This window comes from Leptodactylus fuscus, chromosome 5 (genome assembly GCF_031893055.1).
Source record: "Leptodactylus fuscus isolate aLepFus1 chromosome 5, aLepFus1.hap2, whole genome shotgun sequence".
Lineage (NCBI taxonomy): Eukaryota > Metazoa > Chordata > Amphibia > Anura > Leptodactylidae > Leptodactylus > Leptodactylus fuscus.
In genome coordinates this window covers 203383050-203406281 of record NC_134269.1, presented here as the reverse complement: position 1 = coordinate 203406281, position 23232 = coordinate 203383050, and the positions used below count along the sequence as shown (strand labels likewise).

General features: G+C 43.0%; 1 protein-coding gene across 2 annotated transcripts in view; it reads left to right on the top strand.

Moving 5' to 3' along the window:
* CPLX2 (complexin 2) overlaps positions 1 to 19463 on the top strand; it is a 98992-nt gene extending 79529 nt beyond the window's left edge. For both annotated transcript variants that reach the window (XM_075275056.1, XM_075275055.1), the window contains exons 3-4: positions 1590 to 1765; positions 16421 to 19463. In XM_075275056.1, coding sequence (XP_075131157.1) covers positions 1590 to 1765; positions 16421 to 16618 — 374 coding nt within the window. In that variant the 3' untranslated portion in view covers positions 16619 to 19463. The remainder of the gene's footprint in view (positions 1 to 1589; positions 1766 to 16420) is intronic.
* Positions 19464 to 23232: the final 3769 nt, after the last annotated feature.

Below are 23232 nucleotides of genomic sequence, written 5' to 3'. Positions count from 1 at the left end.
GAGCCCTTTAAGTGTTAAATATGGTATGGGCGTGAAAGGGTGAAGGCCATGCGGAGACAGACGCCATATCAATCCTACACTTAGAGAGGAGCTTTGAATCTCTGGCACATACTCAGCACCGAAATATTCCCTCATCTTCTGGAGCAAATCCCAAGTGTTAGAATAGTCTAATAATAATTATAGTCTTAGTTTGCTAGAATAACAATCTAATCTCTTGTGGAAATGAATCCTAATATTTATATATAAGCATTGGGCAATGGAGACTCAGCCCAAATGCGATGTCAAACATGAACTTGCCACAGTTGGGCGAAAAGGATACATAAATCTGCCTGACCTTGACTGTGTATGTAATGAAATTACGAAAAATTTGCGAAAATTGGGTGTAATGAGATGACTGAATGATGGATTGGGATAGAGTAGGAACTACTGATAGTGACAAGTCTAAGTGCATGGTCTGTAGATGACAAAGATAGGCACCATGGGATGGGATTAATCCGATGGTGCCATGAGACTTGCCTTCATTGGCCTAATGTAATATGCCATAACATTGGCAAACATAAATTCACACTTTACATTCTTCAGTACAATTTTATCTATACCTTAGGCTCTCTTCACATCTTTTAAGAGCATTTTATCAGAGTTATACATTGGAGAGAGCTACAACTTATTCCTATGTTGGAAGACATAGATGAATCCCTTTGTTCTAGGCACACAATGGGATACTTTGGCCATAGGCACCCATATATATTTACTGTATGGGATAGGTATATAAAATATCAACTCAATATATGCCAAAAGGGCAAAGGGTCAACAGAGACCTTGGGAAATGTTTGGCATACATATATGCTAGGAGCTGGACCATACATACACTGCCTACCGATAAGTATTTGGACGCCCATGCAATGAAGATATCTGCGGTTGTGATGTAGGTCACGCCTTCTGCCGTTACATAGGAAACAGCATTGGCATTAGACATCTGCAAGATGCCACAGTGCAGAGTTGTCCGATTTCGAGAAAGGGGTAATTGTGGGGTACCACAGAAATGGTCGATCCTTAAGGGACATAGTAAGTGAACTGAATTTCCCCAAAATTGACAGTGGTCTATGTGATTACGAAGTGGAAGGTGAAGGGTGATTGACGGAATGTGCCCTGCGTCGGCAGATCCCCGAAACTGGGAGATGGAGACTGACGGGTGCTGGCCAGAGAAACCGCACCCAACCGATGGTTCACATACACCAGGAGTGTCACCAGGCATCCGGGAGTATTGTGTCCATCAATACCATCCGTAAGGAAGCGTCTGCTGGGCTCTACCAACTATTGGATAGGAATAAATGTTGTTTTTCTATTCTAGCACAGGGGTCCAAATACTTATTGGTAGACAGTGTACGTCAAATGTAGGGTCCTAAGAATTGAGATGTTGAGACACTAATGTTATCAGGCAAAAAAATAAAATGGTAGACATTGTACATGTGACTAACCATAGGCTCAAATATAAAATATGTTTCTTTCCCACCAACTAACCAAATTATTTTGCATCTACTGTATTTTCCACCTCTTTACCGCCATGTTTGTTTTCCTACTTTACACAGGGGCAACAAAGGATATGGGAAAGATGCTTGGAGGTGAAGAAGAGAAAGATCCAGATGCCCAAAAAAAAGAAGAGGAAAGGCAAGAAGCTCTACGTCAACAGGAGGAGGAAAGAAAGGCCAAACATGCCAGAATGGAGGCCGAGAGGGAGAAAGTCCGGCAACAAATAAGAGATAAGGTGACTCCTTTAAGTTCCTTTTTGGCTGTAGAATTTGACATCATAAGGGATAGTAAGATAGAAAACCCCATGCATAGGATGTAAGTACAAACATAGATCCAGTATTGTATAGTGTCCATCCATAGGAAACGACGGTGGGAGTATAAAGAACCTAGTAAGTCAAAATGATCTTTTAGAAGGCTTATATCCTTATGATAGGTCATCAATGAAAGATTGGCAGGGGTCCGACACTTGGACCCTTACCGATATCTGTATGAAGTGGCTGTAGTGACTATATCATAAAATGTGTCATGTTTGGCCGTCAGAAAGCATTAGTAAGAAGAAATACATTGTCGGTAATAACAGGACACATTGGGGTTAGTCTGAACATGAGATTCTCATCTCGTAACTTTTATCAATGTTTAACTCTTGCAGCTTAATAAGCTCTGAGCCAGGTTACTTAGCAGTGACCTTTTCTGTTGTGACGGAGGGTAGAAAAACTGTACGTGGCCCTGCTATATTCATATTCTATTGAGGTCATTCATTACGTACAGGAGAACAGTGAAACATTCAGTTTCTATGGGAACTAAGTTTTGATATACTTTAAACTTGTAAAATCTAGAAAAATAAGAAACACTGCCTATCCCTTATGCTGAGCTATTTCCAGCTGAGGGAATTCTTATGGAAAGATTTCTTGCATTAAGATGGCCATATACTATGGAAAACAGCTAAACCTGTAAGGAAAGTGTTGTCGGAAATCTCTGAAGACAATTTATCTCTTCTAAGAATTAAAGAAATCGACATATTAAAATTCTATTTCCTTGATCCTTCTATTCCCCCCCAACACCTGCCATTAGATGGTCGATCAGACGATCCTGAAATTGACAATTGCCCAGGTCAGGACATAAGTGTTATTTTTGGTATAAACAAAATGACATAAGGTGTCAATTCATGGTCATGGAATGGACACATAGGTTCATGGTTCGTAACAAAACAGCACTCTGATAACAAGATGTGAAACTGTGGGTTCATCTCATGACCACAAACTGCCCATCACATCACTATGGACTTCCCATCATATGACCATGGACTGCCCATCACATGACCATGGACTGCCCATCACACAACCATAGTCTGGAAGGAATTTGAGACCGAAGTCCTAAGACAACACAAAACTGACTTAAAGACTTTCTTATAGTTCAGAAGAACTTAAAACAGACCATCATATGACCATGGATTGCCCATCACATGACCATGAACTACCCATCATATGACCATGGACTGCCCATCACAAGACCATGTATTGCCCATCACACAAACATGGACTGCCCATCACATGACCACGGACTGCCCATCACACGACCACAGACTGCTCATCACATGACCACGGACTGCCCATCACACGACAACGGACTGCCCATCACACGACCACGGACTGCCCATCACACGACCACGGACTGCCCATCACACGACCACGGACTGCCCATCACACGACCACGGACTGCCCATCACACGACCACGGACTGCAAATCACATGACCACGGACTGCCCATCACACGACAATGGGCTGCCCATCAGACAACCATGGACAGAAAGGAATATGAGACAAAAGTCCTAAGACAACACAAAACTGACTTAAAGACTTTCTTCTAGTTCAGAACAACTCAAAACATACCAACAACAACTTTATGAATAAGCTTCGTATATAGGGTATCAAAACATAAGTCACACGAGTCACACTACAGATTTATGACTCCTATTGTGTTTATGATGTACAAGCACTGTATACAGATTTAGGGTGATATGAAGGACCACAATTGAAGTAGAGAAATGGCCGAAATGTTTCACAAGCCACTTCTCCTCTCAGAGATGTAACTGGAACCTCCAGGGCAAAATCTGTAATGGATCCCATACCTACTTTGTGCCATTTAGAATACTGGTATATTTTGACCATCGTGACGGACATGAGGTTAGATACATTCACCACAGTATGGTAACTCCATACATTCTTCACCACTATTAGATAACATATAATATATAGTCGAAAATTGCTCCAGCTTTGGGAATTTATCTAATCTTTATCTGATTTTTGTCATATTCTACACATACGATGATGATTCAATTTATGTTATACTCCGACTATTCTTCATGCTATTAAATATTTTATTACGGGAGAATTATTACACATGACCAAAGCCTCTGAAGCCTTGTGAGCGGGGGAGACGCTAACCCATCACTTTAATTATTGAGTCCTATAAATTATACATGGTGCGACTGGTCGGGCTTTGTGTCTTACCTTGTTTTAATTAGTAACACAACGTGTGTGATTGTCATGTGTTACTTGTATTGGATAGAAGGTGCCAACCCTGGATACAGATATTAGAAGATAGACACTGAGCAATGGTATGGTTTTCCTGAAAACCCATTGTAAGATAGTAGTAAAGAGAGGTCCACTAAAACATTGAATACCGGGCATTCATTTGTCATATGTTTGGGTAGATAGAGCTTGTGTCTCGGGTGAAAAACACTATGGGAAATATATACTAATCCTGTCTAATATGTAGACAATGTAGTCTTAGACTAGACAGTCTTAAAATGTACCAGATTTATCACAGTACTCACCATTTGGTGTCCAGTCTTCCTTCCCCCATCATGTCCTGGCCTCTTCTGGACTCCTGGGTGATGTCACTGGCCCTAGGTCACCCCAGAGACCTAAGATTGGAACTTTGATGACGTTTACCCAACATGACCGATATGGACCAATCACGGGCCTCGGTAGTTATAGAGTCTCTGACATCACTCAAGAAGCTGAAAGACGCCATAAAACCTCCGGAGAGGTTAGAGAAGGTGAATATGAGCAGTGTATTATTTTTTCACACCCTCGAATATTGTACTCTGGGGTGTAAAGAGACTCCATAATATAATAACAATCTATGGGTAACCCAAAAAATTTCTGACTTGGTGGAACATGACGTTTTTAGAAAAATTCATTACAAACCCTGCTTGTTACAAGGGATACGCCAAATACCTTACTACAAAGTGGGCCTTCAGGTCTCCGATAAAGAACAGTTACCTTGTAGGCTTCACCCTGGACAAGGGCTGGTATGGAGGATGACAAAGTCTGTACGGTGCTACAGAATATGTAAAACCTATACCAATGATGTCACATAGAATAGATCTAAAGCAGATGAGATAGAAGGATGTCCACGACATCCATCTATTTTCCTAGATCTACATGTCCATGGAGAAGATGACTGTACCTGATGACTTACACCGATGTAGGCTTAGACAACCAGTGTAAATCCAACACATGTAGAAAATAAGAAAACAATGCATGTACCGCTGACATGATCTAACATCTCCAACCCCCCGATCTGGCTCACACATCCATAACACAATAAGTCATTAGTTTAGCAACAGCTGATAGATGGAGCTCGCTCATGCTGGTTATAGATTCTCCTGCTGGGTTGTGTGTGCTCAGAGAGAAACCTGGAATGAAAAGCGAGTCTAAAGAGAATGGTAAAGGAACAAATATAGTTATAGGATTCATCAGGCATTGATCGTGTACACTGCTGGGTGAATGCAACAGCTGTCGTGGACAATGGCAGGTATTGTGTTCCGGCTGAATGAGTGAAAGATGAATACATACAGTACCATTCTGTTCATTAACAAGTGACTTTGGGTGCGGTTTTCAAGATGGACCTAGGTTTGTATTGTCATTGCATTTTCTTGTATGTGGAACGAAAAAACAAGATCATCGGCTCTGTGTATTAACCCCTTTCTACTATGGTGAATTTTCGATTTTTTATTTTTTGGGGGGGGTCCTCCCTGCCTTCCAGAACTCATCATTGTTATAATTTTCCATGAACATAGCTCTATGAGAGTTTGTTTTCTGCAAAAAAAATTGTACTTCCTATGGGCACCATTTAATATTCCATACAATGTACTGGAATAATATGTACTAATGGCACAACACGCATTTCTCATAAGAGTACGTTCATTTGAATACATTCTGTAGGTAATTTAGCTCGGTAGAAGCACTTGTGCGGGCCCAAACAGTCAAGACAGGGGCACAAGATGTGCAGCAAACTGGTTTATTTAGAAATAAAAACAGGAAAATAAATAAACCTTGACTTCAGGCACAAAATTAGCAAAAAAAAATACAGCCTTAACTTCAGGCAAAAACAAATAAAACAAATAAAATCCTGCTCGTCTGAGCAACTAACTAAATAGAACTGATAACCTAACTATACATGTGGCTTACTATCAGCCATAAAAACAAAACAGGAGTCATAGCAACTAAGAAGAAAAGAAAGACTTCAGGATCATTTAGTTCTTTGTGCGGAGTGATCTTCGCTTAGCCTGTAGCCTGACCACGGTTGGGAGGAAGGATCTCCGATAGCGCTCCTTCCCGCACTTGGGGTGAAGCGTTCGGTCGCTGACAGTACTGCCCAGTGCTATCATGGTTTCATACATGGGATGACAGTTATTCTCCAGCATGGAGCTCACCACGGACAGTATCCTTCTGTCGCCAACAATTATTGTATTAGATTAGGCTTCTGTTTTTTTGAGCCAGTGGCTTTATTCACAGCATTTTCCTTGCATATTTCCTGTATTTTGGGTTTCTAACCAACAGCTGCTATCCGACATCCTCGTATTATTCACACTACAGGCACAGATCTAGGACTCCATTTACACCTGTTAGGTTTTTCCTGCTGTGTAAGAAGGGTGTGATTGAGTCAATGAGCCATGACTTCCTCTATCTATTATGGTGACACACAAGAGTGGTGGGCACAGAATCAATGGTCCATGGATCCAATCGAAAACTTGCTTCATTTAATACAAGGTCACCTTCAAATAGCAAACAACAGCCTCCCTATGCTCTGCCAAAATCTTATGTTTAGAAACCACAGGAAAGAAAGAATCAGTGGAAGTCTATGACAAATATGTTATCGTACAGTCAAAATTCCACTTATGCGTAGAAAAGTATGAAATATATAAGTATATCCTTAGAATTACACTATATATATATATATATATATATATATATATATATATATATATAAATGTTAGAATATAAATGACAAGATATCAAATGCAAATTAGAATCAAATCTGAATCTACAACATATTTTGTCATCCTTTATAATATACTAGAGACATTCTATAGAAATGATTCTATACTAACCTATGCCGAAGCAGAATAAACATCAATGTATTCGTCGTTGGCCCGGGTACACCATCTATGTGGCAAGGTGAGAATTTCCCCTCAGGTGGCCCCCATACGCGGTTGTAGGAGGCGAAACGCTTTGGCAAATATAGAGTCCATCTGTGCATGTTGATTTTCTCCAATTTTGGGATGGCAGACACGATTTTAACTCTTAAAAATATGGCAAAAAGGTCGAAATCAGTGGCGTAACTAGGAATGGCGGGGCCCGGTGGCAAACTTTTGACATGCCCCCCCCCCCCTCCCGACGCCGAAGACCTCGACCGACCCCCTCCTACGCATTCCTGCGCACTCTATTATGCCCCATAGTGGCCCCTTCACACAGTATTATCCCCCATAGTGGCCCCTGCACACAGTATTATCCCCCATAGTGGCCCCTGCACACAGTATTATCCCCCATAGTGGCCCCTGCACACAGTATTATCCCCCATAGTGGCTCCTGCACACAGTATTATCCCCCATAGTGGCCCCTGTACACAGTATTATGCTCCATAGTGGCCCCTCCGCACAGTATTATGCCCCATAGTGACCCCTGCACACAGTATTATCCCCCATAGTGGCCCCTCCACACAGTATTATGCCCCATAGTGACCCCTGCACACAGTATTATCCCCCATAGTGGCCCCTGCACACAGTATTATCCCCCATAGTGGCTCCTGCACACAGTATTATCCCCCATAGTGGCCCCAGTACACAGTATTATGCCCCACAGTGGCTCCTGCACACAGTATTATCCCCCATAGTGGCCCCTGCACACAGTATTATCCCCCATAGTGGCCCCTGCACACAGTATTATCCCCCATAGTGGCCCCTGCACACAGTATTATGCCCCATAGTGGCCCCTGCACACAGTATTATCCCCCATAGTGGCTCCTGCACACAGTATTATCCCCCATAGTGGCCCCTGCACACAGTATTATGCCCCATAGTGGCCCCTGCACACAGTATTATGCCCCATAGTGACCCCTGCACACAGTATTATCCCCCATAGTGGCCCCTCCACACAGTATTATGCCCCATAGTGACCCCTGCACACAGTATTATCCCCCATAGTGGCCCCTGCACACAGTATTATCCCCCATAGTGGCTCCTGCACACAGTATTATCCCCCATAGTGGCCCCAGTACACAGTATTATGCCCCACAGTGGCTCCTGCACACAGTATTATCCCCCATAGTGGCCCCTGCACACAGTATTATCCCCCATAGTGGCTCCTGCACACAGTATTATCCCCCATAGTGGCCCCTGCACACAGTATTATGCCCCATAGTGGCCCCTGCACACAGTATTATGTCCCACTGTGGACACCCATAAACAATTATTATACTCTGGGGTCTTTTCAGACCCCAGAGTATAATAATTGGAGACCCAGGGGGAGAGAAACCTAAAAAAAATTCTGTTACTCACCAATCTCCCGTCTCCTCTGCTGTCGTCCTCCGAAGTAGTTGATCTTCAATTACATCAGACGTCACATGACCTGGGACGCAGGCCGGGGTCCTGAGACGTCAGACGACTAGGCCAAAGTCTGCCTGGATCGTGGAGAGGTAAGTAACAGTGTTTTTTATGTTTCTTACCTCTCCCGGTCCGCCAATCATTATACTCGGGGGTCTTTTTGGACCCCCAAGTATAATGATAGCAGCGGTAGCAGCTGTCACCAGGCCACTAATGTCCCGGGCCCTGTGGCAGCTGCCTCTGCTGCTATGGCGGTAGTTACGCCACTGACTGTAATCTGACTTCTCTCTATTAGGCTAAGGCCATAGTCAACAAGTAGAGTTGATTTGAATAGTATTTGAAACCTAGTTTTGAATACCTCGCTCCCATAGGAATGAATGGGAGCGTCCGAACAGCAAGGGGTTAAGCGCCGGCCGCTCCCATTCATTCCTATGGAGCGAGGTATTCCAAACTATAGTTTTGAATACTATTCGCTCATGTCTAGTAACAAGTCATAGCTTAAAAACACTGCAGAAAAAATGTAGCACAACCACTTGTGGTTTTTACAGCTTTTCTCTACTTTTTTTTTCATTTTTGCCTCCAGTCATATTCCGTAGCACCTTACTAATCAGAGATACGTGAAAAAACAGTATTTGACACTATAATGTGACAAAGATTTAACTTAGCAAACTATAGGAGTAAGGCCGGTTGTACATGACTGTATGCTTCCAGCCAGCCATGAATTAAAGGCATGGATGGCGCATGAGGGACAAGCGCACCATTATAGTCTATGGGGTCTGTGTGGTTTCCTTAGGTAACCTATAGCAGGGGTAGGGAACCTTCGTCTATACAGCTGCTGTGAAACTACAACTCCCAACATGCTCCATTCACTTCCATGGGAGTTCCAAGAACAGAAGAGCAAGTATGCATGCTGGGAGTTGTAGTTTTGCAACAGCTGGAGAGCCAAGGTCCCCTACCCCTGGTCTATAGGTTCCCAAGTGGGAACTGGGCCTGAGACGACATCTTGATACAACACTTGCTACACAAAGGCGATTAGATCATAAGGTGATACATTAGTAACATAAAGCAAGGCAATAACACTGAGGTTCTAGGAGGATCTGGAGTCAATTTTGGATGGGGGGTTAAGTGTGTCCGTGTAAGGGCTCATAAATCCAGGTATTAGATTGAGTCCTTTTTTCAATGATCAATTGACAATTGGTGACAAATAGTCTCATAGCAGTATCTACCAAGGGGGAATTCACATGATAACTCGCGGCAGAATCAGCGCTGATAAAAAAAGACTCCCATTGATTTCAATGTGTTCCACGCGGAAAACGGAACCCATTGAAGTCAATGGGAGTCTTCTTTCGAGTTATCATGGCAGAAGCACCGCCATTTTACTCCACATGAATGCCCCCTAATTCTTTTTTTCTTATTTTACCCGTTGGGATAGGGAATCTTACTTATATCACATTGCAGACACATAGAGCGTATAGCGAGGTGCACAAAGTGACGTATTTCATTGAACATGTGACTTTCACCGCAGTCTTCACTTGAAGGTCAACCACGAGAACAAACAATGGCTATTTAAATAGAGACACTTTCCAGAATCCAGTCCAATATTTGACTTCAATATTTACCCATCCCCCCCCCCCCCACGTCTATGCCGTTTCTATACAGACCGAAAAAAATTTCTTTCATTAAAAAGCAACAGATGGAGAATCTGCCGTCATTTATTGCTACAATCCATCCGTGTCCTAGGGCTTAGACGACATTTAAAGAGTAGTTTGGGGAATATAATTCATATTAAAAGATTGTTACCGAGGGATAAGAAAAAATACTCGAAAAATTGTATTAAACTGGGCCAGCTCAGAGGGAGCACACAGGAATACATTGGTCTTGGCATTCAAGGATGAGTCCTATTGTATGGCCTCCTATCTGAACGGTGAACATTTGTTCGTCTTTGTGTTTATCTACTAGCATTGTCAGCTATTGCCGAATGGTTTGTGCGAGCCAAAAAAATTCCACGGTCTCAAAAGCCTAAAAAATAGATGAAGGGAACAATAGCCGTAAATATGATTTAGTTACTTTTATTGCAAATGACAACCTTTTATAATATGATGTGTTTTTGGCATGTTATCATACATAATTAACATCCCATACATATTAGATGGACGCCCATCCAACTGATGGTTCATAGGACCAAGCCCACTATCAACCGTATCAGATAAACTGTTCCATCAGTCTGGTGGCTGATGAGCGACCAAAAGAGGTCAATCATGCCCAATGGTGGTATTTTCACCCATTGGTAGACCGGTGCATTGGTAATAAACCTCCATAGTATTTTCATGTCTGATCATCAACCATTTCAGCCAATGAAAATCTAATGTGTTTAAAGGGTTTTTCATCAGCAACAGAATTTTTTATAGGATTGGTCTTCGATGTCCTATTAGTATAGTTCTGGCACCAAGGCCTCACATCGTTCATCTGTTCCAGCTGCCTTTGGTATCCAAAGGTAAGGCAGCACTCCTTCTAGTAGTAGACCAAAGCTGAAGCAGCCCACCACCACCTCACAGATATTGATGGCCTATACCACTTTTGACACGCCCCCCCCCCGACACCGAAGACCTCGACTGACCCCCTCCTACGCATTCCTGCGCGCTCTATTATGCCCCATAGTGGCCCCTTCACATAGTATTATCCCCCATAGTGGCCCCTGCACACAGTATTATGTCCCGTAGTGGCTCCTGCACACAGTATTATGCCCCATAGTGGCCCCTGCACACAGTATTATCCCCCATAGTGGCCCCTGCACACAGTATTATCCCCAATAGTGACCCCTGCACACAGTATTATGTCCCATAGTGGCCCCTGCACACGGTATTATCCCACATAGTGGCCCCTGCACACAGTATTATGTCCCATAGGGGCCCCTGCACACAGTATTATCCCCCATAGTGGCCCATGCACACGGTATTATCCCCCATAGTGGCCCCTGCACACAGTATTATCCCCCATAGTGGTCCCTGCACACAGTATTATCCCCCATAGTGGTCCCTGCACACAGTATTATGTCCCTTAGTGGCCAATGCACACAGTATTCAGACCCCAGAGTATAATAATCGGAGACCCGGGGGAATAAAAACATAAATAAACTACTGTTTCTTACCTGTCCCCCGGCTCCTAGGCTGTCGGCCTCCGCTGTCGTCCTTCTTCAATGACGTCGGACGTCACATGACCCGGGACGCAGGCCGTGTTCATGTGACGTCAGAGACGTCAGACAACTAGGAAGGAGGCCTGGCCAGGATCATGGTCTCCGCGGTGAAACTGTTTTTTTTTTAACCGTACACAAAGTCGGACATGCGGGACTTTGTGTCTGGTTAAAAAAAATGGTTTCACCGCGGAGACCAAAAGACGCTCACAGGCGGACACGCACGGAAACCCACAAAGTGGAGACCGGGTGCAGGTGTGAACCCGCCCATACGCAGATGGAAGTTAGGCACTCGGAAATCCTTGTCCATGACCTATACAGTATATCAGTAGAGCATCAGATGAGAGCCGCCATATCCCAGACAGATTCTTAGATAAATCCCAACCACTTCCCTGTACATTACAAAATCTTTAGTTTACCAGATTATCTAGCAGACACTTAAAGACTTTGCTAGAAAATCCACTTTGCATTTTAGTCAAAACTACAAGACGCAAAGAATCTGTCACAGGTTTCGGCAGAATTCCTTGAAGATTATCCTGCTCTTAAAGTCAGGCGGCTGACTCGGTGCAATAGGAGGGCAGAGACTAGCAGTCCATCAAAGTCTACTTCTCTGAACCAGCTGTCTGAGAAATCCAGGCCTCTGAACTCTCGGAGACAGAGATCAGTAGGAGAGCAGTGGAGCGGAACATCAGATATAGTTTGTGTCTGGACGTCAGGAATAATGGGTCAGCACCGTGACTCTCATCTCTCATGCTTATGTCTTATCCTATACAATATTTACAACCTGTTTAATCTTAATGTACATTTAGCCCGGAAGGGATGAACCCTGGTGACTGCTCTCTCCATCAAAGTCCCTTCCCCCTCCCCTTTGGCTTTGTTTATTTCTGCTGATGTGCCTATTTTTTATCATAATGTTCAGTGTTGTGTAAGTAGTTGGCAGGCAACGCACTGGGTTTGCCCACTTAATAATTCATTAGCTTCAGAGAAGCTTCCTGTCTTTTACTTTACACCATATGGCTGTAACCCCTTCACTCCCTCACTAACAGGCTGACGTTAACCACTCATTGTCCCCAGCAGGGCTCAGCTTCCATATTAATATGTCATTAGAATATTGAGGAAAAACAGAGAATACGGGGAAACCAGTGCAACCCCCTAGAGATCATAGTCCATGCAGACGATGTCCATGGTCAGATCAAACCCAGGACTGTAGCAGTTGTGAGAAGGTGATAGGCAACGTGCTGGAGTCCTAGTATATCAGCCCCGGGTTTCTGACCGAGGTGTGGTCCAGTCTGGGTCTGGAATAGGCCTCAGCCAGAAACAGCTTCAGGGCAGATCCTGGGAGCGAGAGGAGGCAAGTTGCAAGTTGCAAAGTCAAAATGGTAGAGAATACTTAAAGGGATCCTATCATACAAAACAGTTTTTTCTTAGTAACATGTCGGAATAGCCTTAAGAAAGGCTATTTGTTTCCTACCGTTCGTTGTCTTCTCCGCGCTGCCGTTCCGTAGGAATCCCGGTTCTTGCAAATTAGTTCTCTCGCAGCACTGGGGGCGTCCCCAATGCTGCCAGAGAACTCACTCCAGTGCCGCCTCCAAATTCGTCAGGAACGTCCTCATCATCCGGTGCAGGTGCTTGGGCCTTGGGCAGAGCAGACTGTGCATGCCCACAGGCCACAAGAAAATGGCCGCTTACCCAGTATTGTTAGTTTTTTCCATTTACTTGTGGCCACTTACACAGTAAGCTGGTGTAAGCGGCCATTTTCTTGTGGCCGTGTGCACGCGCAGTCAGCTCTGCCCGAGGCCCAATGCAGAGCCGACTGTACATGCCTAGAAGACTGAAACCCAGGAGGGAAAAAAAAGGGAGAGGGCGTTCCAGGTGAAGATAGAGGCGTTGCTGGAGAGTTCTCTCGCAGCATTGGGGATGCCCTCAGTGCTGTTTGAGCGCTGGGGACCACCCTCATTGCTGTGTGAGAACTCATTTGCATACTGAAGAAAACACAGATTTCTACTGAACAGTGGTTCAGAGAAGACATCTAAAGGTAGGAGAAGAATAATCTTTCTTAAGGCTATTCCTACGAGTTAGTCAGAAAAAAATGGGAATCCAATGATAGGATCCCTTTAAAGGAAGAAGTGCTGGCAAAAGTCAAGGGACCTCATTGTTTGTACTGTACATTATATCACCTATAGGAGAAGATGCCCCATATTTTTGTTGCCACCCAAGGTGTGATACCACCCACACTGGGTAACAGTTAAAGACTCTCTCTATAAGCCTCAACTATGTAAAATATACTCAATTGCCTTTAGATTAACTTTATTTGTCTGTGTCTTGAGACAAGGGACATCCAGGGTCTTCTCTGTCCTTGCAAGTCATGATGAAATAGGGTTTCCGCTACATCGTAACGGATATTAGGTAACAGGCCATGTTTGCCGTGTCTGCCAGCTTATCTTTTCTTGGCATTGAGTTACATATAATTAATTCCAGTCAACAATCTTTCATTACATATCTGATATTGGGCTTGCCAAAATTGTCTGTAACGTAATGCCAAATCAGATACATCCCAGTATCCTAATAAAGTAACATCCATGAATGGAGACCTATTACTTCTCCATTGTAACTTTTGTAGAAATGGCGTTGAGTCATCCTCTTATTTCTTTCATAGAAGTGGTATCTGTAAATTTGCAGGAACGAGATTACACCAACTTGAAAGCAAGTAACTTACTTTTAACTCTCGCCTGTGACCTTGGGAGACCAAATCTTCGTCGTCCCTGAAGAGGTTTAAGAAAGTTCAATGTTATCAACAAATCGCTTAATATTAGAAAACTCGGTCATATCACTATCTATCATCTCCCTTGGGCAGCTCATTCCCTCAGCAGATGTTCCATCTAATCACAAGGTGGGCAGAAGGACATAGATCTTTAATATCCTGTCAGGAAGATGAGGGAGATAACAGACAATAAATTGGCCTTCTCAAATTCCGCCATATCAGATAAATAAAGAATATTCTTCATAAAAGAAAGAAATCTCTCCATCGTCTTCTGTTTACCGCATGGTGGAGGTAGAAATTACATTTCTCGAAATGGATTTGATTGATGGATCCAAAGATGTGCGCAATGTTTTTTTTCCGTTTGATGTCTCTGTAGATGCTGAGATAAAAATGGCTTTTGACATGGAGGTTCTCTAGATGTAGGAATGTTCGGTTTATTTTATGCCAAAAATGGTTCTGAAATGCATATTTCTCTTATCCAAATGGATGTGGCATTGACGTGTTAGACAGACTTGTCTACCATTACTGAAGTCGTCTACTCCTTTGTTCAATTAATATCCTAAAATAAGTCTAACTCCTATTGCTCTTGGTAAGATGGTCTCATAACGTTCCAGACAATCCTGGAACTAGTTTTAGTTAGCACAGATCCCTCTTTACCCTGTGTCATGTAAAATTGTAGTATAGTTTATGTATTATGGGCCCCCTATGGTCTGGTTCCGGGTAGAGACTTCTACTGCTGCATTCCAATGGTAGGTGCTGATGTAGTTTATGTATTATGGGACCCCCTATGGTCTGGGACCTGGTAGAGACTTCTACTGCTGTATTCCAATGCTAGGTGCTGATATAGTTTATGTATTATGGGACCCCCTATGGTCTGGGACCTGGTAGAGACTTCTACTGCTGTATTCCAATGCTAGGTGCTGATATAGTTTATGTATTATGGGCCCCCCTATGTTCTGGGGCTTGGTAGAGATTTCTACTGATGTATTCCAATGCTAGGTGCTGATGTAGTTTATGTATTATGGGCCCCCCTATGGTCTGGTTCCTGGTAGAGATTTCTACTGCTGTATTACAATGTTAGGTGCTGGTGTAGTTTATATATTATGGGACCCCCTATGGTCTGGGGCTTGGTAGAGATTTCTACTGCTGTATTACAATGGTAGGTGCTGATATAGTTTATGTATTATGGGCCCCCCTGTGGTCTGGGGCCTGGTAGAGACTTCTACTGCTGTATTCCAATGATAGGTACTGATGTAGTTTATGTATTATGGCCCCCCCTGTGGTCTGGAGCCTGGTATAGACTTCTACTGCTGTATTCCAATGATAGGTACTGATGTAGTTTATGTATTATGGTCCCCCCTATGGTCTGGGGCCTGGTAGTGACTTCTACTGCTGTATTCTCTACCAGGCCCCAGACCACAGGGGGCCCATAATACATAAACTACATCAGCACCTATGGTCTGGGGCCTGGTAGAGACTTCTACTGCTGTATTTCAATGATAAGTACTGATGTAGTTTATGTATTATGGCCCCCCTATGGTCTGGTGGCTGGTAGAGACTTCTACTGCTGTATTCTCTACCAGGCCCCAGGCCATAGGGGGGCCTATTATACATAAACTACATCAGCACCTACCATTGGAATACAGCAGTAGTATTCTCTACCAGCCCCCAGACCATAGGTGCTGATGTAGTTTATGTATTATGGCCCCCTGTGGTCTGGGGCCTGGTAGAGACTTCTACTGCTGTATTCCAATGGTAAGTAGACTATGATACTTTGCGCAGAAGGGATACAATTAGAGATGAGCGTACGGCTGTTTCGAATAGCACGCTCTCATAGAAATGAATGGGCGTAGCCTCTTCCATTCATTTCTATGGGAGCGTGCTATTCGGAACGGCTGTTTCTAATAGTGTTCGCTCATCTCTAGATACAATGTCTAAGCCTATAAGCATCTGTACACTATATTGTAATCTTTGGTCCATGACCTGTATTAGAATTGTTTATTTGTTCTGTACAATTCACTTGAAAGGTTTTCATTTCTGCTTACAGTACGGCTTAAAAAAGAAAGAAGAAAAAGAAGCAGAGGAGAAGGCAGCCATGGAACAGCCTTGTGAAGGTAGCTTGACCCGCCCAAAGAAAGCCATTCCAGCAGGTTGTGGTGATGACGATGAAGAGGAAGAAGAAAGCATTTTGGATACTGTACTCAAGTACCTCCCAGGTCCTCTCCAGGACATGTTCAAAAAGTAACTGTGGCCACCTACACGGACTTCTCTATCGAAACATATTTTCAGCTACAAAAAAATGGGACCATCTACGGAATCATTGACCACAAGAAATCTAAAAAACATAAAGCACACAATTGGATAAAACAAATAAGAATGACCGAACCGTAGTATAACACAAGTTTTCTTTACGTTCCTGATAGACATATCCATACACGTAGACACGCAGGCACAATCGCATACATACGTACATTCCGGAAAACACAAGGACACAAAACTCAACTTCTGATTTCCTACTTACGGACATGGTTCTTTAAGCCTCATGCTACGTTTCATGGACCAAACCCGTCGCTGCCGCTTGGTTTCAGCAGCGGCAAAAAAATTTGCAAGACTTTTCCAGTTTTGGAGCGGTCGTAATCTATCGGATGAGTATTTAGGGTTTATGTCTGTGCCCTATAGATGTTTACTAGATGACAAAACAAGACTCCAGTGCTCAACAATAACTGAAGGCTCGTAACCGTCTTACGAGTGTTATCCATATGTGTAAATAATAAGCTCCTCTCCCACCAGGGTATACGGAGATGCAAAGTGACAGAGTTCATATGCAGATTTACAGTCCAGTTTGTGAATTTTGTCGCACACTGCGTGACATCTGGGAGCTTGGAATATGTCATGAGATGCATGTGGAGAAACCCTAGTGTGTTTCCATCTGTTCCGTACACTGTATATTGTTTACTTGTCGCTCTTTCTTCTCGCCTTCCCTTATCTCTCTACCTTGCTAATGGGACCTGCAGCGTTTGGCTTCTTTGATTCAGAATTTCTGATCCGCCAACATGCTTTGCACAGAGATACGTGAGAGTGCTACCCGATATGAAACAAGCTATGGTGCCGTATAGGAGTAACATTAACCCTGCGGGTCTCTTAGCAATAATTTTCTTAAAGGGGACAAGGGTCTGAAGCCGTGTGTGGATCCTGACGTGGACGCCGACTAGGATCCATAGACTTCTCTTCTAGATTTCTATGACTGTAATGCTGACTGCATGCTTAGGAAAACTCAAGTGTTTAATGCCTTTTTGGAATTGCAAGCACTGTCTGTCTTAGTCCTGTCACTGTGCCTACCACTGTATTTCTTGTTTACATTGATACCATGAGGACCAGAGTCGAGCTGTGAATCGAACATGTATACCGCCGTGTGCGTTCAGCAGCCGCTCACTTCTTTATTTTTTACCGTGGGAGATCTTATTTTCTGTAATCAAACCAAAGTGATTTTCTTCTTAAACGTTTCTATCTGTCTTTGTTAGTCAACGTTTATGTCCGACATTCCGAATACGTGAAGGCATGACTCCTCTTCCCTTTCGCCATGGGGGGCAAGGCAAAATGCCAAGGACCAAATTTCAGATCCCTTAAGGAATAGCATGATATTTTATAGGATATAGCACAGGGTCCGTAAGCATTTGCTTCTTAGGACCCCTCTATACACCCACAGCTAATGTTTCCATATGATTCATTTTATAAAGAAGTCTGATACATTCCATTTGCCCCCCGTGATCAACAGAAGTTGATTTTGAGGGCCTATATTTAGTGGATTAGATTTTACAGGTGTATGTAAACAATATAGACTAATAGAGAATACCCAAGATTTCTATGTACTGTAATGCTGTCAAAATAAACATATTATGTCATAAAGGCCAGAATTGTCTTCAAGGTGATGCCCAGGCTGTAGATGTAACACAAAAAAGAAATGTAATCCCTTGCATGTAATGTACAGCGGAAATGCTCTCTATCCCCTGTGAAATTATCACGTGATCAGTGCTCCTTCCAGGAATGAGGCAGCTCTCTCTGCCTCTAGCACAGCAGGAAGTCCCAGCATGATATAAAGCACCAATTAGCAGCTGATTTCCATCCACCCAATCCCAATCTTGGAAATTTTTATGCTTCTTATTCCTTACCACAATGCACAAGGCTCAGCAGTAGGCAAAACAACACACTACGGGGGAAAATAGGGGCATTTGGAGTGCACAACATGCAAGCGATTTCAACAATCTTCAGCTTCTATGACGTCTATATCTATTAACTTCGTATCCAATGTAGAGATTCTTTTCACATCAATAGAGTTTGTATATATTTTGATAATTCATAACTAAAAAGTGAAATTTATGTAACATATTAAAAATGATTAACTATAAAGGGGCAAAGGGCGTTATACTACAAAATGGGTTTTAACTCTGTAGACCTATTAAATAGAACATACAGAAATCGTAGGACATTCCTAGACTGTAAGAGCTGAAAAGCTTCGAGTGGTCCTTGCAAATATTAATGTACATATAGTATATGTGTGTGTATGTATATGTGTGTGTCCAGTGTGTATATATGTACATTGAAATGTTCGATGTTATCACTTATATTTCCTGTGTGTGTTTATTGTCACATACTATGACTTACAGAAATGGATAAATGTGTCATACATGCATGCTTCTGTTTCACAGTAATACCAAGCTGCCCATGTCACATGACTGGGAACGGCCATCCGTGACCGGTCATTGAAGCCCCGAGGCTTCTGTAGGAGATAAAGCCATAAAGCCATTACTTGATGTCTTGTAAAGTCTGTTTTTGTATATGTTCATTCTGTTATGCACATGACAATATAGAATCCAACCAACTCCGCTCTAGAGGTTCTGTTAGGGACAAATCTGAAAGCAACCAAAATTGACCAACTATATAAGTTGTGAATGTGATATCAATAGAGTACGACACAGGAAATAATCCATATTCATCTATATGCAGAATAAATAGAGTGATGATGTATTTTGCTCCCACCTTGCACTTTAGCCTAAAAGTCTTATATGAGATAATAAAAAATGTTCTAAAACATATTAAATATAGTAACTGGTCGCTGGTCACTGACTTCAATAAGCACCTACATATTGGGTAAAAGCAGTCTGCCAGAAGTTTTGACGGTACTATAGAGGTGAAACGCAAAACAGTTAAAACTGTTGGCTTTCACCATTATATGCCCTGGAGCAAGAGATACCGGTGCTGTTTCCGATATCTCCCTACTGTCAGAAGGGCATTCCTGACAGTCTAACTGGGCAGTGAGGAACGCTCCTCTGACAGTACTGTCCGTAGCCCTGTACTGTCAGAGGAGGAGTTCCTGACTGTCTAACTGGGCAGTGAGGAACACTCCTCTGAAAGTACTGTCTGTAGCCCTGTACTGTCAGAGGAGGTGTTCCTGACAGTCTAGCTGGGCAGTGAGGAATGTCCCCCTGACAGTCCTGTCCATAGCACTAAACTGTCAGAGGAGGCGCTCCTTATAGCTAAGCTGTGAAGAATACCCCTCCAGTACTAGTCTATGGACAAGTACAGTTAGAGGAGGGCACTTCTCGCACCTTACCATCATCGCTGGGTGGTAAGGAAAGCCCCCTCTGGCAGTACAGGGCTATGGACGACTTCAGTCAGGGGGGCGTTCCTCACAGCCCAGCTAAACTGCGAGGAACACCCTTCTGACAGTGGGGAGATATCAGTAACGGTACCAATATCTCCAGCCCTGAGATACATAACGGGAAAGCCAACAGTAGGCTGAATTCAGTTCACTGTTGGCTTTCTAGCGGTATATAAAACCGCATGTGCCCGAGGACACGAACTAGAAAAAAAAAATCACCAGTAAACCCTAATCCTTCTAGAACTGAGCTCTCGGTTCTTTCCGCCAGCTTCTTAGCTTCATCCATGACAGCCAATGTGGTCGGAATTACAGACCCTGTAAATATAGTTGTCCTCTATATTTTGAGTCAAAAGCACATTAGTAATACACCCCCATGCCACTGTATTACTAGGCGACAATGCGGATAGCTTGCTGATTCACATTTAGTGGTGATTTTTTTTTTATTTACAAGGCAATTGCTATGTAATCTTTCTATTTTATTCCTTTTATATATTCCAAGCAATTTCAGTCTTATCTGTGGGGTAAGCTTTACAGATCCCTCTTTTAGAACCCGGTTTTCTTTGAAGCCATATTCCTATGTAGGGATGAGTAAATCGCTCTTGCGTGGTTCAGACTTTATAGGAATCATCGTCCTAAATTTATTACATTTGAGGTTTATGGAGCGGCCTAAAACTTTATATCTGTAGATGACACTTTCAAACAACTCGACCAATATAGTAGGAAAGGTTTTTTTCCATACTAGCTTGTCCGTGTAGCTAAAATTTTGCAACAAAAATGAAATTGAGGAAATATAGATAAAAGGGGGCAAACTGAACCATGGAAGATTTATTCATCTCTATATCTATAACTGCAATATTTCTTCATGATATGAATTGTGTGAAAGTGAGTTGGATTTTGTAAATGTCAGAAAACCTGTACTAAAAGGTGAATTCCTTACATGCTGATGTTTTGGGGGTTTTTTATGCTATAAAGTCACCTCATAAATAATAAAAAATTATTGAACACCACATCAGTGTAATGTGAAAAATTACTCAGGATTGATGTATATTAAATGGGTTTCCCCATGAATCCTTTTCATACAAAGGCTATTAATGGTTGTTCTAAAGGAACTTACAGCATAGAGGATTCTTCTTGGCTATACTGGCATGTTTCGTCCTAGGTAATAAGATAAGATAATCCTTTAATAGTCCCACCATGGGGACATTCAGTGTGTTACAGCAGCATGAAAATATAGTAATAAATTACAAGAAAGAGCACATACAAGCTCAAAGCACATAGAAAAAGATACTAAAGTCATACTGAAAAGAAAGACTTCAGGATCATTTAGTTCTCTGTGCGGACTGATGTTGATTATACAGCCTAACCGCAGTTGGGACCTCCGATGGCGTTCCTTCTCACACTTGGTGTCAGGATTTGAACCCAGGGACTTTGGTGTCCCAGGTGGCAGCTCTTCAAACTGAGCTATTCAGCCTCCTGGACAGTTCCTGTGCTGATCTGAGCCTAGTTCCCGCTAGCTCTAATTCCACTTCCCGCCACTCTGGTTTGCTCCACCCTGTTCTCTGATTGTACATCCTATATAAACCCAGCCTTGCACTTCCTGCTTTGCGAGATTATTGTGCTCTGCATGTGATCAAGCTGCCTCTCCTGCCCTGCTGCCAAATCTGACACTTATCTCGTGTATTGACTACTGGCTTGCTCCTGACTATGGTATTTGCCTTCTCCTCCAACTCTGATGCTCATCTCGTGTATCGACCACTGGCTAGCTTCTGACTTCGTTACCAGCCTTGCAAGTAAGTCACCCTCCAGGTGGTAGCAACCTTAGACTCCAAACCAGACCCAAACCGTTACACTTGGGGTGAAGTAGTACATTCCTGACAAGCAGGGTCTAACAGACAGAGGGTTGTTGAACCACTGTGCCATCTAAGCGGTTTGACTTCAGGCCACATCCATTGGCATGGTCTAGGTATCTCCCCAGCATTCACCCTTTAACCTCCAGAAGGGGATCTAGCTTTCACTCTGGGGGAGACAACAAGGTCACTTCCTATTGCAGTGGTCTCCGTATAGCTGTCAGTTGACCAAAGACCAGATGGAAACCAAAGGGTCAGACAAAAAAATAGCCAAGTCCTTACTGAAGGTCTGTGCCAGTTAAAAGGTCAGGAGAGGCAGCACAGTTTGAAGGTCAGGGACAGGAAGAGGTCATACACAGAAGATCAGCAGAACAGCATCGAAATCAGCAGTAAAGTCAGAAACCAGGCCAAGGTCAACAAGCAGAGACTCATGTAAGAACACAGTGTTAAGATACCTTCATCGGAACTAGAATGCTGCTTGTGATTGGCCGGGCACTGTAGTCCTACAAGTTGCAAGGAAGGAGGGCAAGCCCATCTTGTCCATAGGCCGAGCTATATAATTTTTTATGGCCCTTTAGAATATATTGCAAAGAAAGCATAGAAGATTAAACCAAAGAAAGGAAAGGGCAAAACGGTTAAACCCAGCTGAACCAAAATTGTCCTTCGTTGATCTGGTATGCAGTGACCCCTGTATACTGGGAACTCTCCACTAGACCTGATATTTTTGAGATGTTCAATAATGTATCAATGATAATTTTTCCTTTGTCAATTCCATAGGCCCATCTTCTGCTTCAACTTCAAGAACTGAACATTCACTCGCTTCCCCATATATCCCACCTACCCTGTGAAATGTGCCATTGTAACCAGATCAAGTAAATAATCAATGTTACTTACATGTCAATGGTCAATGTTATACCTGCCAGCGTGTAGGCCAATGGGTAAGAAATATTTGACAACAAGGGAACGGTATTAAAGTTGATGTGTTGGGAATCGGAGAAATGTAAGAATCTTTGCAACGATGGTTGAATTGGGATATCCAGAGTGGCAGGTCTTGTGTGGTTTTACCAGTATGACGAGGTTGGTTCTTAATAAAGCTGAGCCATGAAAACCAAAAAAAAAATGATACAGTGACAGTCATGAGTACCCACAAGGCATTGACCACATGAGTAGTGAAAGCTAGCCCATCTGTTCCAATCTCAAAAGCTACTGTGGCATGAAGAAGTTACTGATGGCTATAATTGGAAACTGGCAGAACACACAGTGAATGCCAGCTTACATGGTAGGTGTTATGGCTGCAGAATGCTGACAGCTGTCCCTCTTCAAAGGCGCATAAAGGGAATACAAAAACATTAC